General features: G+C 43.2%; 1 protein-coding gene across 3 annotated transcripts in view; it reads right to left on the bottom strand.

Moving 5' to 3' along the window:
• The window catches only part of LOC147727739 (zinc finger protein 10-like), a 230,460-nt gene that overhangs the window by 83,640 nt on the left and 128,891 nt on the right, over positions 1-17,929 (bottom strand). Inside the window, exon 5 of one of the 3 annotated variants that reach the window (XM_086961739.1) lies at positions 3,030-3,131. The exons of the other annotated variants lie outside the window; for them this stretch is intronic. Within the exon in view, the coding sequence (XP_086817865.1) occupies positions 3,030-3,131 (102 nt within the window). The remainder of the gene's footprint in view (positions 1-3,029; positions 3,132-17,929) is intronic. 3 annotated transcript variants of the gene reach the window in all.

Below are 17,929 nucleotides of genomic sequence, written 5' to 3'. Positions count from 1 at the left end.
GAGCAGAGGCACTATTAGTTTGCCCATAGTGTATTAAATTCTTTATCCATTTGACCTCATTTTGTGGATCAGTCAGACATTTTTAAATGATTAGATGATGATGCATGCTTGTAAATCGCTTTGCGTCTGACAGAGACTGTCTGCCCTGGGATGTTGATTTTCTTGGAAGCAACATTGTCTGACCACCCATTCATTAGTGAAGGCAATCGGCCTCTCTCTACCTGAGAGCTTGGAGCAGGTGTCCTGATACACACAGCAGACACATCTCCTTGTGTTTGCTTTGTTCGCCCTAAGTTGGCAAGGTATGCCCAGATGCGGGTCCCTTGCTCACTTTGCCTCTAGATTCAAGCTAACATGGCTGATAAGGGGTGTTACCCCGAAACCAGTCCCAGGATGCTTGTTTCCTGTACAGGGATGACCTGTTGTGGCAGTTCGGGCTGGATTGTTGATGAGGAACAAGGTCAAAACTGATTTGCATATGGCTGGGTCTGAACTGGGGTGGCAAAGTGAGCTAAAGAGCAATGATGTATTCAACCCAGATCTAATAGTGACTGGGGGCGAGTATATGAAAAGTTTCAGTGTTCCATCCATACTCTCCTTGTGTTTGCCCTGATACACACTCCCTTCAATTGTTTTGGACAACTATGGGAACCTTCTTTTATATGAGCTCCCTACCCACCAATTCAGATTACAAATGTTCATTTCATGTTCAAATGCTTATCGGAGTCCTGATAGCTCACACTTATTACTGAGCCTACAACCCTATGTGCACCGTTGAGTCAGTGCAATAACCATGTTAAATTCACACAAACTTGAGAATTTTTATTGAGCTGATCAGCAAACATTGCAAATGGTCTTTTACCATTAACAGATCCTGCCCACACCAGTGATACAGTATTACTCTTGATATCACCAAATAATATGGGCACCCTGCACAAATGTATCTAAAACTATTTTCTACATTTCTCATTTTACAGCTTGATTTGAGCCTGTAAATAGTTCTCTGTATTTCGCTGGCTGTTGGCACTTCAGCACCATGCAGTTTACGGTGGGCTGGCGAAGGTTCTTTTCAGGAATTATTACCTTACCTACCATTTAAGTAGCTCAGATAGTACGCACCTACTGACCACTCCAATTAATAATACAAATGTATTAATTCTATTACAATTCATTTGTTCCAGGTTCAGCCCCAAAGATTACCTTATAATTTATATACAAGGGCGAAAGAATGTTGACATCAGTACAAGTAGGTCCTTTCACACTAAATGAAAGTCATGCTGTGGACAAAGATTAAATAGGATACCCAGGTCATAAATGTGTTTTTTTGTTTGCTTGTTTTTTATGTTTATACACATTTTGAGTCGCTGTTATTGCAATCTGTCTTGAGTAAACACGAGGACAAAAAGCATGGTTTATTTATCTTATATATGTAAAAAAAGCTTTTTGATACTGCCTTTTGCAGTGCGCTCAAATCCTATCTACATAAGGAGAGGTTAATACCTTGTTTCAGATAAGATATTGGCACGGTGTTGTGTAATCTGCTATGCACTACAAATAATACTCCTTGAAATTAGTCCCTAGTGATCCATTTCTTCTTCAATATGGGTTTTTCATTTGGCCAGACTCCAAGCCTTCTTTTACAACTCGAGAAAGCACTGACCAACCATATGAAAAACACTGCTGCAGGCTGTGTGCACATTTCTTCCAGTTGCTTTAACTGGAAAGCCATTCTGTAGGATTGTAGTTGTAATGTCTGACTTGTTGCAAGTGGTCAGGGAGAAAGGGAGTTTGGGCATGCTATCAGTATTTTAGGATTAAACAGTAAGAATGGATATTAAGATACTGTGAATAATATTGTGCATATATCTACCACAGCCTTTGTCAATTGTAAGATGTGATCTCTGTACAATACACATTGTTTGTGAAGCCTTTATGAGTTCTAATGCCACGCTTGCCGCAAGAACCATTGAAAACGGCACGCTGACCTGAAGTTTTTGCTGCCAGAGAATGATAGATCTCATGCTACCTGGACAGCTTCCCTAAGCTCAGATGGGTTCCCGGGTGGTTGACACCTAAAGCTCTTCAGTCTGACAGGTCCAGAAAGGATTGCCTAGCTGCAAAGAGGTCCTGCTGAAAGCTTTGCGAGCATGTTTCATTTGAAAGGTATTCTGTACAATTCTTGCTGAAATGTCAGATCTGTTGCTTGGGGTCGATGGGCGGAATCGAGCTACTAACTGGGGCAAACTTCTATGTTCAAGCCACCTTTTTTAACACCAAACACTGCAAGGTGTATTTTCAAAACCGACGATATCTGAAAGCATCACTTAATTTCTGCATTTAGGGTAAAGCAATTCCGATGGCGAGGGACGAATTGTGTCTTCTTAATCCAGGGGTGTCTTGAATTCCCCACTTAAGCAGGTGAGTGGGGGATGTTTGCCACTCAGTACCTCTACGCAACAAAATACAATTTGAATGTATGGATCCATTGTTTGATTGAAAATGTTGGACACCAAACAGAAACTCATAACTATCATGGAAACAAACACTCAGAAAAATGCCTAGCAGTGCGGTGGGGGAACAAGAGAGTACAAAAGGAATGGAAAGTGAGAAAGATGGATGTCCTCAGTATCCAGCTCATGATGAATTTCATTTGTTCATAAAATGCCGGTACAGAACTACCTAGAAAGCCTCTGCGTTTAGACCAAATTCTTTGAGAACTGAGGTATAAAATGCCTAATTTGTTCACTTTTTTTTGCAGAATTCCCTTGGTGCAACAACCACAACGATGTACCAGATTATATGCCTCAAACACTCGCTCTGTGCATTTTGGCATACAGTTTTAAGTGTGGGGATATTATTTTATTTTTCTTGCTACTTCCATGTCTTCATCCTTCTCTGGTCTTGAGAAATGTACTGTAAATGTTTATAAACCTAAAAATTCAACAACATGAGCAACATATCCCTCCTGAGAAAGAGCAATGAATTGGCAGTCTCAGCAATGCAACTTTCCAGAGGCATTTCTAACCTACCCAAATACGGACTCGTGCTGCGTTCTATTCCTTCTGGCAAATAATTGTCCCTCGTCTTTTCTTCCACCCTCAATAAATTATCAGCATTTACAGACAGAAATCCTTCAAGACAAAAAATAAAATCACTTTGTAGCATTTAAAATCATAACTATTCATGTGTTACTTTTTTTTTTTTAACTATGATGGCACCGTCACTGCAATGGGCAGATATTAAGCAGAATGAAGAACAAGCCTGACAGTTATATACCTCTATTTATCCCAGCATTCAAGTGGAGAAAGGAGCTGAAAAAGCCAACACCGATGATCTGGGCAGATTACTAGCGTGGCAGATGTAAAATGTTTGCTGAGTCGTGTAAGGCAAAGACGTGTGCATGCCACATTCATTTATAAAAAGGCGACTGTTAATACGTTTGGCCAAGGTCTCAGCAGTGATTACTACAACAGTGCTGCACAGACCTTACTCATTAAAAAGAAGCAAGGTACAGTCAGGCTGAATGTAGGTTTCTTTATTCAGCAAGTATGCAGGTACTTGCGAGTCCCATAAACAGTAGGGGCCAGATGTGCAACCATTTTTAGCTGTTGCAAACAGAAAATCGTGCAGTTTGAGACTGTTTAAAAGGGTTGTAGTATGTACAAACCCTATTTTGCAAGTCAGTAACCTATTACCGACTCACAAAATAGTTTGCGAGTCGCTATTAGGAAGGGGTGTGCCAAAGGCATCCCTCCCTAATAGCCAGTCACACTGATATGTGTGATTGTCTCGCAAACGCAAATGCAGTCGCAAAACAATTGCAATTACCACCTACTTCAATTTGGTGGTAAGCCAGTCACAAATGGGAAGGGGTCCCCACTACCCTTTGTAAATGTATGCAAAAAATATTTTAAGAGCAGGCAGTGGTCCCACGGGCCACTGCCTGCCCTTAAACAAGCATTTGCAAGAGTGTAAGCTATTGCCATTGTAAATGACTATGGCTTTTATTTACCTGTTTTGATAATTAACACAAATAAAATGCATTGTCATTCACAATGCTAATAGCTCAAACTCTCGAAAATGCAAGACCTATTTAATTTCAAAGAAGCAGCCGCCATTATCCTGAGCTGCTCGGAAAGTGAAGGCGCACATGGCGTGCTGAATGTTGCAATAAAGCATGTCGTGCCTGCAGTAGGAGAAACTCATTAAAGAAAATAGTGCTTGCAGACTAAATAAGACATGCTGTGTAACAACAGAAGTAAAATGGCCAGTCCTCACGGGAGGATACAAATGAAGACAAGGCGGTACGAAGAAGGGACTAGCAAGCCTATTAACGAATCAGAAGGCAGCATTTACAAAGGACAATGACACAAGCCAATGAAAAATATGGGCGGAGCTTCACGTCCATACTCCAATAACGCATGTGCTGCCCAAGCTTGACCTAAAAATGAAAAGGAACATTTTCCATTTTTTACTTTTATACGGATTCCGTTTTCCTTTAAGGAAAACAGAATACATTTGAAAAAAATGTTTTGCTTTATGTAAAAAGCAAATACAGACATGTTGGTCTGCATTCCCCAGTATCCATGTGTTCCTGCCCATTCCCAAAGGGTTGCAAATTGAGACCAGCCCCATGAATATTGATGAGGCAGGTCATTTGCGATGTCATTGGTAATCACCAAGTGTGTCTAAGCCATATTAGTACATTCCGATGAAGATGAAGAAAAAAAGGAAAAAAATTAAACTTTTTTGCAACACGCAAAATGGAATGGTTGTACATCTGGCCCCTACGTGTTCACAGCTCAGCCTGTGCCGTCAACTGCCACCCCAGCGCTGTACATATAAAAAACACCGACATTACTTTCCACATAGACACTAGAGCTACCAAGATCGGCACACACATACCAAGTACACAATACCTTAGTGGTCTTCACAATTTTTGCTCGGATAGTTATATACTGTCTTTTGATCAAGTCCTTTTTGAGAGCACTGGTTCAACATTGTCTAAGCTTTTGTAGATTGGGAAGGAGCACCAAGCAGGAAGGAGTTAAATTTCTGGAGCTTGCTGTGTATCACTGAGTACTTATAGTCCTAAAATAATATTGTTTTTATAAATCTACAATGTGGTTTAAAAGTCATGAAACAGCACAAAACGGTTGTATGCTTCTTTTTTTTTTTTTAGAAACCCAGGCATTCTCTGAAGTTCACTAGAATAAACCATTTGCTTAAGGATAATTCACTTCTTACCTTCCATGAGCTCCAGCTGCAGCAATTATTGCAACTTTTAAGGTGTGAATGTTAAGATACTTGCTGCTCACACCTCTAAATGAATACTGTTGGGTTGGAAAAGGTCTCCAGCATGGCTTAGGAATGTGTGCACCCCTTTACTGAGTCACCCTCAAAACAAATCACTGGTTATTTGTTGGGGTTAGCACAAAAATCATCATGCTTGAAGACTGATGGCCTTATTACGATGCCGAGCGGACGGCACCGTATACGTATGGGAACCGCCCGACCATTGGGCGGCGGTTCCCCATACCTTATTATGATGCGACCGCACATGGTGCGAACACATACTCCCATTTCCGTATGGGAGCTTGTGCTACGCTTGTGCTGCGGCCATAAACCGGCCGTAGAACAAGCTCCCATAGAGAAATGGGAGTTTAGGCTAATCCCTGCACCGTGTGCCTGCCACATGGTGCAGGGATTTCCTCGGCCACCAACCGGAGGCTGCAGGAAAAAGGGGGAACTGCTAGGGGCCCCAAAATTGCTTTCCGACAGGCTTTCCGTGGCAGAAAGCCCGGAATGGAAACCCTGTCAGAAACAGACATCATAATCCCGACAGCGGAAATGCCATCCAATAGGGATTACGTGCAGGTTCCGACGGGCTCCTCCAGCCGGAATGACCGTCCGGTTTCACTTTCGACCACCGGCATTGTAATGCAGCGGTCGAAAGTGAAACCTACAATGTGAGTCGGAAAGATTTCCGACTCACATCATAATGAGACCCCGACTGCCCTTTGTGACACATAATGGAACCGAGAGCTGGCATCTGTTGTATGGAGGGACACATAGTCAGCAGCCCACTTCACTGAGTAGGACTAATGTCAGTTCTTTGGACTGTGGTGAACTGACAGAAGGACCAGCATTATTATCAATTTCCTTCATTAAGAGGGTTGCCCGTTGATTTCTCTTCTGTCTGCCAATCCCCTCCAACTGGGTCCTGTGCCCATCCATTTGGACATGGATGTTGAATGTATGCTTAATATTTAGTCGGATGAGCCTGAGCGCATGTGCTATGTTCGAGTGTTAGAACCTAGTAATCCATTTTGGAACTCCTGAGTCTAAGTGGTACCTAAAAGGCAAGTTGGAGGGATTAGAGAGAGCATGCTAGCCAGTACCATGCACGCATGGCTCCCCTATAGAATTCCTGAGGTCCTCTGCAATGGATCATACCCTTGGGTCGGCAAGACAGGAGACAGAGGGTCCCTCTTAAGTGTAGGAATAGTCCTTGCCCCTTCCTGCTCCATCCTTTCTTAGACGTTTTATCCCCAGCAGGTTGAGCTGTAACTGAGTAAAGAAACCTGCACCTATTTTGCGCCTTTGTTTTAGTATGTCAAAAGGTTATAACTGCCTAAGGGCACTCCAAAAGAAACAGTTTTGAGTCCTAGTCAACAATTGTTACAATCAATCTGGTGCAGCAGCAAAAGTGTCCCTTGCTCGTGAACACATAGGGTGCATAACTAAAATAGATGCTGTGTATCTAGGTATACAGACTTGCTGCACAGCAAGTCTGTATACTAGCTAGATAAACAACATCTATTTTAGTTTGTTTTTGGTACCCCTGACTGGTAGCTCTAAACCTCATCCCTCCTTGCAGCTGAAACCAAAGCACCACATGGGGTAGTGATATGCAAAGATTAGCAACTGCCTGAAACCGATCCAAGAGCTAGAACCATGGAATACATCATTTCCCTTTTCAAACTTGGTGTAAGTATGGGCCAGAAAGTATTTCACTCCATGAATTTGTACTGGCATGGGCCACTTGGATCTCTCTCTGTCTGGTCCATAAAGCCTTGTGGAAGGCGCCAGGAGATGATGGAAGTGTCCTCAGAAGACAGAAATGCCTCAGGAAGAGCCTGTGGAGGTGTGGCATAAAAGAAAACTAGCAACAACAACCAGTCGTTTGTTCATCAGAAGAAGCACCAATTACAAATGGCCATTGAAAGAAAAACTGTGACCACACTTTGGGGTTCCAACCTCAACATCATCATCATCACTGTGACCAAGGTCGGCTCATTTCTTTTTTTGAGTAACGAGTTTGAGCATAGACATAAGGAAATCCCAGCGATGTGTAAAGAATGCAATTTTTACTCTCCCTTTAAGCCTTATTCAATCACTCGCTTCTTTGCTGATCATAGAGACAATGAGGCACGTAAAAGGGAAAAAACAAGAGATGGAAGAAGCAACGTAAAAGGACGCGGAGAGTCTGATTAGGAGAGAGTACAAGAGACAACAGATGAAGAGAAACAGTGAAAAAGAAGGGTTGGAAAAAGTATTTTAAACAAAGGGAGAGAGGTAAAACAGGAGATAAGTAAAGGAGAATAAACTTATAAATAAGGAACACTATGAGAAAAAAAACAAAAAGAACTACCTCGGATTGAGAAAGGGAGACACTCAGAAATATAGAAAAATACCAAAGAGATTAGAATGGTGAAAGGGGCATGTAAAACCATGAGAAAGGATTAAAGATAAAGGTAGAGAAGGAGGAAAAAAAGATAGAAGCAAAAAGGTAAGAATGTAAAGGAAAGCAAAGAAGAGATCGGGGAGAGAGAATAAATAAAGGTTGACAAAAGTGTCCTAATTGTAGGGGGGGGGCTATATAAAAAAAAGCAGTAAAAATACCAACTAAAGTAGAACTATTGACTGGATAAAGCAGACAAGAATGAACAGAAATATGTACAAGACAAATGGAAACAAGCATTGGCATAGCCAATAGGTCTCGCTTTTGGGACCTTATAAGTGTTTAGCCATGCAACAGTTGATGTTGTTGCACCAAGTATATTGTGCTGGATAACTAAACACTTATAAGGTCCCAAAGGCGAGACCTATTGGCTATGCCAATGCTTGTTGTAAAAGGTCTTTCAGTTTTATTTATCAGTGTCAGTCAGTCAGTCAAAATACTTTATTCGATAATTCAATATCATAAAAAGACAATGATGAACAAAATACAATCAATTACAATCACACATTTTAAATATCTTAAAAAACCAGCCAAATTTTAAAAAAACGTTAAAAGTTCAAAAAACATTAAAAACGATCAGTTCACAGAATGGTAGCTGCCATGATAGGTCATTTGTTTAAAAAGACAATATATACAGAAAGTGCATTTTTATAGGAGTACATTTAAGCACGAAGTTTCATTTTCTTATTTCTCTCCCGAGCTGCCCCCACCAAAAAACTAGCGACATGAGAAATAACCCTCGGACTGTCTAGTAGTTGCAGGTATAGGAGTGCGGGCCTCACTTGAATGAAGCCTGCCTCCTTAAGGATAGGCACAAGAAACTTCCTCCTTGCGGCCATATAATGGCCACAGAACATTACAAAATGCATTGTGTCCTGCTTTGAAAAATTATCGCAGGAACACGGCGGTGCCTGATCAGAAGTGTTCCATTCCGTGAGTTGACCCAATGTTAAATAGATCAAATTTAAACGAAAACGCGTTAAAAGGAACCTATGATAGGGTCGATTCACTAAAACCAAGTAAAGTTCAGGACCAGGGGAATTAGCAACCATAATGAAGGATCTAACAGTGGTTTTTCTGAGCTCCCTTTCCTCCCTGTCGAGAGATAGCATCTGTAACATAGTCCCCTTCGTAAATGCTATGTCCCTACGAGTTACACTTTCTGGGGAGTGAAAAAGCTCAGGTCTTCCAATTTTCTGAAAACCCTGTTTGACGTAGGATAACCACTTAATTTTATTTAGGTTGTCTAAACTAAGACAATCCTTAAGAATGGCATGATTCAGGGAGAGTTCATCGTTCAACCAAGTCTTCAGCCAAGTTATTAGTGGGGCTACCTTCAACATGTCTGTGATAAAACCAACACCCAACTCTGAATGCACTGCAAAATAAGGGGTTGACTGCGGCACCAATAAGATTGATCTCATGAATTTATTTTCGGTGATTTGCAAGCAGTCCGTGGTACTGTGTCCCCAAAGTGAGCAGCCATACGTGGCTACTGCCAAGCACTTAGCTTTGTAGATGTTTAATAGAGCTGATATGGGCCTAGCCCCAAGTTTTTTGCTAAAGGCCATGATTGCCGTAGAGGTTCTAGCAAAAGCAATATTTCTTGCTTTAATCTGTGGGCCCCATTTCCCCCTCTCCTCAAAAATAATACCCAAATACGGAAAGGTGGGGACTCTGCTAAGTTCCTCATTGCGACAGAAAAACGTTTTTATATTTTTCTTTCGAGATCCTCTCCCAGCTATCATTATTTGTGATTTTTTTACATTTATTTTAAGATCTAGGGAGTTCATAAAACGACCGAATGCGTCCAACAATCGTTGAAGCCCCACCCCAGTTCGTGATAGAAGCACAGCGTCATCCGCATACAGGAGAACTGGTATACCCAGATCTCCTATATGCGGTATGTCTGCCATGGCCTCCCTGAGTACAGGTTCAAGAGCGTTTATATAGACTGTAAACAAGAGAGGGGCCATAATGCACCCCTGTCTGACCCCCCTTTCTGGGTTGAAATGGCTAGAACAATGTCCCGCTGAGTTCACTCTGACAGAGGCTCGCAGGCCAGTATGTAAGTCTGCCAAGAAATTTACCAAGATTGGATCGAGACCCAATCCGATTAAAATCTTCCACAGTTTCGATCGGTTTACAAGGTCGAAAGCCGACGAAAGGTCCATAAACCCCAGATATAGTAACCCATCCTTGGCAACGGTATATTTGTCCACTAACAATTGTAAGTTAAGACACTGATCCACAGTACTTCTTTTGGATCTAAAACCGTATTGGACATTTGACAGAATCCCTTTCTCTTCAAGCCAATCCTGTAATTTAAAAAGGATGACCCGTCCCAGGATTTTAACTGACAAATCTATTAGGGAAATCGGTCGATAACAGGCTGGATCTGACCGATTACCCTTCTTAAAAACTGGGACAATAATGGACTCTTTCCAGGATGCTGGGATGTTATTATGGTTTAGTTTATTAAAGACCTTACACAGAATCTCTGACCATAATTTTGAAGCACACTTAAAAATATCAGCGGGGACCCCTTCAGTGCCTTATTTTTCAAGGTCTGGTTTATTGCCTTTTCCACATCTGAGACTTCGAAAGAAATACAAATACCCTCATCTCTCTCGGTTGTCATGTTTAACGACTCTTGAGGAGCGGTACTAGAAGAGTATATGTTACTAAAATGCATAATCCAAGCCTCATCAGCAATGTTGGACTCAAGAGGGCAGTTCTCTGCCGGTGAGAATAAGGGGTGACTTACCACTTTCCAGAATTGGCTACTATTTTTTAAAACCTCTGGATCAAGTAGCTGTGACCAAGCATGATCTTTCACAGCGTTCTTCCTGGTCTGTATAACCTTTTTGTAGTTTGCTCTCAGCTTGGCTATTAGTGCGCGGTCTTTTCTGTTAGACTTTAGGTCTTTTAACAAATCAGCATGTGCCTTTGAATACTGGCAAATGCACTAACTACTTGCTCGATAGCAGCCTGTGGGTCTAAACACATAGCTACATCATCCTCCACCCTGTTCAAAACATCCTGTAAAATGGCTCTGGTTCTATATTCTCCCATTTTAGTCTGCGTCCTTGATCTATCGGAATCACTCGCTGGCCTCCTTTGTGAGACGCTGTTTCAAAAGGTAACAGATCCTGAGAAAAAAACCTCCATTAGAACTGGGTTATGGTCGCTAAAGACTGAAACCTCAGTTCTATACCTTAATACTTTACCTAAGATTTTACAAGACATGAAAATAAAATCAATAATTGTGCCATTACCTATGCCTTTGAAAGTTGGGACAATTAAGTCACCCTCCCCGCATCCTGATTCGTATAGGTTCCACACAGCCAAAAATTCTTCAAGAGCCTCCCCCCTTTTTGAGTGTTCAAAATGTGAGACTGTGGAACCGGGGGGGCCATCATCTACTAAATTGACACAGGGGTAATCACACGGATGGATATTAAAATCACCAAGTAGAATTATCTCAAAGCAATTTACTTTAGTTCTGTAGAGTGACAAAAATGTATCTATCTGGTCCAGATTATGTCTGGTACTCTCAGTAGCTTTGGCATTATAAAAATGTATAAATAAAATATTGGATGAATTTGGGAAATTAATTTCAACAATTAAACAATTTTCACAACCTGAATCAAGCTGTGACAGTTCTCCTTTTAGCTCTAATTTAAACAAAGTTAATAATCCTCCTTTCGATCTTCCAGCCAAACTGCCAGTAGCGGGGATGCAGAAATGTCTATATCCATCAAGGGAAAAGCTGTTCGATCGGTCCCAGGTTTCCTGTAGAGCCACAATGTCAAAAGTTTTCAAAAAGTCAATCCAGGTTTCGTTACCCACTTTGCCCCTTATTCCAGCAATGTTCCAAGTCATAATTCTACAGACTTGTGTGGTAGTCCGTGATTGATTTACCAGTCAATCATTTTCCTCCAGAGAGGTTAAGGGTGCAAATCGATTGAATAAAGGCAGGATTTGGTCAGCTGGAAAGTTTGGTCTACACAGGTTATAACAATAGGAATCTTGGGGCATTGGGTTATGATGACCTGTAAAAACATGTGGCACTATACCCTGCATGAAAGTCGAAATTGGTGGATAATGTTGGGCAACTTGCGGTTTAATGATGTCATTTAAATGATTATAGAAGAAACCAAGGGGGCGTGCACATACAGAATTTTCTGTTGATGGCAAAGAACCAGCCCTTAGCAAAACAGTCGCTACATGCTGTGGATGCTTAGAAATTTATGATCACACAATCCCCCTTGGTAGACTTTCTTGAATTGCCCAACCACTCCACTCTTCGTGTTGATATGATGTCGTTAGAAAAAGCGACAGGGAAACCGCAATATTTGCTTAACCAGGCTAATACTTTGTGATTCAAAGAGTCACGGGTTTCCCCTTTAGAATCATTCATATGTGAATCTACACCAGGGACATTAGTTAACACTACTGTGTATGGGGCACAATCTGGGGGGAGATTAACAATTGGTTTTTGCTTTCCTACCTTCCGCTCTGAAAGGACTCCTGTGGTGTTCGGTTGTGTGTTAACTCGCAGTGTGAGTGGCGGAATAAATGGCTGAATGGGAGGCTCAGCAGCTGGTAATTGAGTATTGCCCCCCCACTGCTTGCGCTTGGTGACACCTCGTTCACAACATCACCTGTACTAATGTTCCTCACTGATTTTGCTGAAGTCAGATGAGTAGATAAAAGAACCCCTAATTTAGACACCTCCTTGGCAACCTGATCTAGTTTAGCCACCTGCCCTTTACTTGCGGCAACAGGGCCCTTACTAAGCACACTAGGGTTTTGTGGTGCAGCCACATGAGATGTCAATAGTGTGCCCAATCTAGATACTTCTTTAATGACCTGCTCTACTTTCTCAGCCAATGGTCTAATCATGTCCTCAAGTTTAAGCGCGAACATGTTTACCAAGGAATCAAGTTGGTTCGACTTCAGGTTAGCTATGTCATCCTCTGTATGAGTGTCAGGAATGGACCTTGGTTTTTCAACAGAAGGGGCCATCTTCTTGACTCTATGATACACTACCCGTTTGTTCTGTGTCCTTCTACAGGCCCTCACGGTTCTACGCGTAGGTGAGGACGTTTGTGGGGGTACTGGGGGTATTATTGTTTGTATTTGTGTTTGTGGTGGGTCTTGTGATGTAGAGGGAATAGAATTATCCAGCACCTCCAGTGTTGGTTGTGTTAGTGCAGTTCTATCAATGTCCCCTCCCGATTGAACCGATTGGACATTCCCTGGCAGTAAATCAACTATCTCGGGTGGGGTGCAATTACTTATAGGTGAGGGAGGTGGACTAACTCGACCTATGGATTTACGCCGTTCAGAGTCTATTTTTTTAACAACCTTAACCATGTAGTTCTCAATCGAACCAGCAGATGTTGGCGTTTTGGAGGAGCGTAATCTAGTCATTGTCAGGCTATAGAATAGTCACTCACAGTTCAGTAGGTTCAGTAGGTTGGATGGATGCGAAGGATCAAAGTCCGTGGCCAGCCCAGCTTCGTCCGGTCTCGGACTGTCCCGCCCTTGTCCCGGGCTTCTCCCGCGCGCGACTCGCGGGGCGAGAGGGCTCTCTCCCCTTTGTAGCGCCTCCGGGCGCTCTTGTGGCTTGTGGGAGGCGCGACGCCCTAGGGGCTGCTGGGAAGTGTAGTCGGAGATTTCTCCCGGTGCTCCCGGTCTGCAAACGTTCTCTGCTGTTCCCCTCACAGCGCTCGCTGCAATGCCTGGAGCCAATGCCCCCGGCGCTGTGTAAGCAGGTAAGATGTTGTGCCAGTTGTTGTCAGTGATTAGCTGTGATTTAAAACATATAAATGCAATGTGCGGTGGTTTAAGTGACATAACTGAATCCACTCAATGGGTTAAATGTTGGCAAAAGCACCTTGCTAAATTTGGAAACATTCTTTGAGGATAACGTTGCACAAAGGGACCTTTATGTGAATGTGCCAGGACGCCCAGTGGATGTGCTCAGTGTAAGTGACTCAGAAGACAGCACTGTGCATTGCTAGATTATTACATGTTGAGTTATTTTATCTTCTGTGTTACGAAATTTTGTTCTGATAATGTGCGTCTGTGGATGGAAACAATGCTCTCTTCAGATGAACACATTATGCTCTATATTAAAAAAAAAACGAAAGTCATGATAAGTAAATACCAAGGAAAATATTTAATTAAACTGGAAGCAGCAATGCTCAGAGCAGAAATGCTGCAACCACGTGAATTTCTGAACATTGAATACAGGGAGTGGCGGCGGTTTTTGGAATTAAAAAGAGCAAGCATATTTTATTATAATATCTGTGGATTTGCAAATTTAGATTTCTCTTTTTCGCTGACATGTGTGTATTTTTACGAGTTTTGTGAATGTCTCTGGCTGTAAATATATCTGAATGAGGCCAGGTAATCTCCACAAGGCAGTCAATGAAGCCTTGTGTGGGAAGATTCCAGGTCAGTGACTAGACCACCCCCTCTACCATTGTTAAGGACATTCCTCAGCTCTCACCAGGGCAGAGAGAGGAGCCCCGGGCGACAGCATTCTTAAACTCACACCAGGGTAGTAATCACCACATATATGATCATTTCTGCAGCTCTCACCAGGAAAGTGTATGAAGACAGAGGTAAAAAAAGCATTTCCAATTCAATAGATCCAGAGAAAAGAGTGAAGAAACTCCACCTACGGTTGCACCAATGCAATCACTGCTGTACACGAGCTGCCACAACCAGTTTTTCTTATAACATTAACAACTGGTAAATTGAGGAGGGCAAATGAGGGCCAAAGTAATTGACGAGCAGGTTGCACTCGCACGCAAGGGTATCACAACCTTAAAGCCCTAGGTCTTCACCCCTCGCCTCTCTCTATTGTGCAGCGTGCGCTGCGGTCTCTCTGGAGCTTTCTTCTCTATCCTTCACCTACACCTACCTAATCTGCCTCGCAAAAGTGTGTGCTTTTCCAAATCTCTATTCTCATCAGGCGGCGGGCGCCATAGGGTGATGGTGCACGCCCGTGTTGAGATAAAAGCGGGCGGCAGGTGCATTTGGTGACAGTGCGCACCCATATTAAGGTAAAAGCCTGTGGCGGGCGCCGGGCACTATTGGTGACGTTGCATGCTGGTGTTGAGGTAAAAAGTGGGTGGTGGGTACCATTGGTGACGGTGTGTGCCGTTTTAAGGTAAAAGCAGGCGGCGGGCACCATTGGTGGTGGTGCGCTTAAGTGTTGAGGTAAGAAGTGGGTGGCGGGCACCGTTGGCGACTGTGTGCGCCGTGTTGAGGTAAAAACGGGCGGCGGGCGCCATTGGTGACGCTGTGCGCCTGTGTTACTATAGAAGCGGGTGAGTTTGCAAAGGTCTGCAGATAATTTAAATATATTTAAAAATGCTGTTAACGGTTGCACCAATGCAATCACTGCTGTACACGACCTGCAACAACCATTTTTTTTTAATAACATTAACAATGGTAAATTGAGGAGGGCAAATGAGCATGAAGCATTCAAAACAAGGAGGCACGTCTGGCGAGTGGTGTGCGATGTGCGCGCGCTGTAAGGGTGTCCGGGAGCGATGCGCCTTATGAGCCATGACGAGAGAGAAAAGCCAGATGGCTCCTGTAAGCGTAACCGTGCGCGTAACCGCACGCTTTAGGCCACACAAAAAGAGTGTGGTCAGCTTTTTAAAGCCCCCTTACTAAAAGTCTCGCCAGTGCAGCGCAAGCGCTGGCTCAGGCGAGAACTAAAAAGCATGGGTAGAGAAGGGAAACCTATTATGATGGACGAAATGTGGAACAGAAGAGGATATGAGAAAGATGTGAGAATTTTAGTGATGAAAAACAGAATCTGTGCATTGGTGAAAGACGGTGCAGTCAAAGCTGAAGTCTGCAGGAGGTCATTGTGGTGCCTACAGGTTATCGTTAGATTCCTCTAGGAGCTCAATTGTGTTCCCTGAGAAGCTTACTTGGGCTTTTGCAGGTGCTCACCTGGATCAGCGGCTGTTTTGTGCCAAAGGTTCTGCAGTAGTACTGCCTTGATGAGTGCCTTGGTGTAGGTGTTAATTATGCACCCCCATTGTTAACAATACCGGGAGTTCTGTAAATTCCATATTAGAGGAATTTCAGAGGACTCGGTTGCTGCAGTTCTGCAGTGTTAGTTCGGACCTCGCAATTCCAGAATAAGTGGTAACGCTGTTACGAAAATCCAGGCAACTCGTAATGAGGCCTTGTGCGAGGTCTGCGTTTTGAAGTTGATGGGATACCCACCAAATCCTACGTGTGTTCTTACATGTGCCTCAAAGTGTGTTTGCATAATGTTAGATAAGTGCATGTGGGGGCTCAGTGGGGTCTGCACAATTTCAGCTACAGTTGAATGCCTCAAAAGAGCTCAGGTGTGCCAGAAGGGTATCAGCACGGTCTCTGAAGAGGCTCAGATGGTGCCCTGTGAAACAGTGTACAGCTTATTGCAGCTCTGTGGGTACCAGAGGGACCTCAATCTGAGGCCTACATAAACTCATGGGTCCATGCAGGTGCTAAGCGGTCTAGTCCATGCAGGTGCAGAGCAGTCTAGTCCATACAGGTGGCGAGTGGTCTAGTCCACGGATAGCTTCAGTAGGATGCTGCTAGAGTTCAGATGGGTTCCACTAGGATGGCTAATTACATTACTTAAGTAAATTGAGAATGATATTTACTAAAGTATTTATTTCTATTATCACTTGAATTCACAACCCAAATGTGCAGAAAATGTTTTCAAAAGAATATCAAGTTTCAAGTCAGTATTTTGCCATTGGCGAGCTACTATCTTGCAAAGGCCTCTTGAACAAGTAAGCAATGTTAGGCATAGAAGCAACAAAAGACTAGCATAGTCAAAGCCAATAGTATTCACGTTTGTAAAGTGTATGCATACATGGAAACAGACTTATGATAAACATACACGCATTGACAACACAGTGATAAGCAGACAGAGCAACATACAAACAGTCTTCCATGCACACACAAACTAACACAATTATAGCCACATTTACTCAAGTCAGAACATTAAGGTTTGAAATGTGCACATTGTCATGAACATTTGCCAAAAGCTTTTCACAGTTGCAATGGTTTAGTCATTTTTAATGCACTTTTGTTTTCAATGTTTCTAATTATTCTTCACATTCTTAAATTCTCACTTCCATGCTTGTTATTATCCTTTCCTTTATTTATCAAAACCTTTGCACTCACCATCGTTGGAGAAGTAGATACTGTGGTGCTCTGTGAGATTATCAGGTTCTGTACTTGAAAGGTTTTTACCTTTCAGTTCGTAAGTTATGTGTTTTCATTTCGGACTGACTCCCCTCTCTCTCTCAAGACCCCTGGTTGGGCTCACTTGCTGAAATCACTCCGTGTAGCATTGAGGCTGGTATGACAAAGATTGCCAAGACTGTTCGCCCTAGTTGTGTGGCTTACTGGTAAGATTATGAGGTTTCATAAAACTTGAAAAGAGGCCAGTGTATCACACAACACTGTTCATTTACCAGGGAGCCCCATTACCTCCAACTGGACTCAACAAAATAAGTAAGAAAACAGATGACTCTTGCAGGCAATTCACTGAAAAACTGACCTAAATGGGTTTCTTGATCTTTCTTTGTCCTCACCTTTTCCAAATAAAGACCTCCACTGAAGCAAGTGTATAAAAATATTCCACATGGGGGGCGGAGCTTGCCGGCTCACCAAGATGGCCGCGGGCTAAGTGAGCTCCGCAATGCCATAGAACTATCCTGCATTATCCTGGCAGATCCTGTAGCCTGATAAGCACGAATTTGGGCGCCTGTAGAGCTACCGATCGGATCTGTTCCAGGTTGATTACTACTACTAGGCATAACGACAGAGATACACACACCGAGGGGTGACGCCTGTCCAGAGCCTGCTTGCGTGCTGCGGTGAGAAGCTGCAATCCTCCATTAAGTGCCCTGGCTAAGAGAGGAGCCCCCGATTGCCCGACTGCGGGGCAGGCATTGCGGGCCTGTGTAGGAGAAGGGGGTGTGCGGGCGCCTCGGAGGCCCCGGTGAACTCCCTCCACTCTGAACAAACGGCCCGTCGGGCCTGCAATAAGGCGTGGGGGCGCAGGGAAACAAAGGCTGGTGGACCCGGACCAGAGAGGGAGCGAGTGGCGCAGCAGGCCGCAATTTAGCACGTAGCTCTACTGAC

This window comes from Lissotriton vulgaris, chromosome 3_1 (assembly GCF_964263255.1).
Source record: "Lissotriton vulgaris chromosome 3_1, aLisVul1.2, whole genome shotgun sequence".
Lineage (NCBI taxonomy): Eukaryota > Metazoa > Chordata > Amphibia > Caudata > Salamandridae > Lissotriton > Lissotriton vulgaris.
This window is presented reverse-complemented; position numbering and strand designations above follow the sequence as displayed.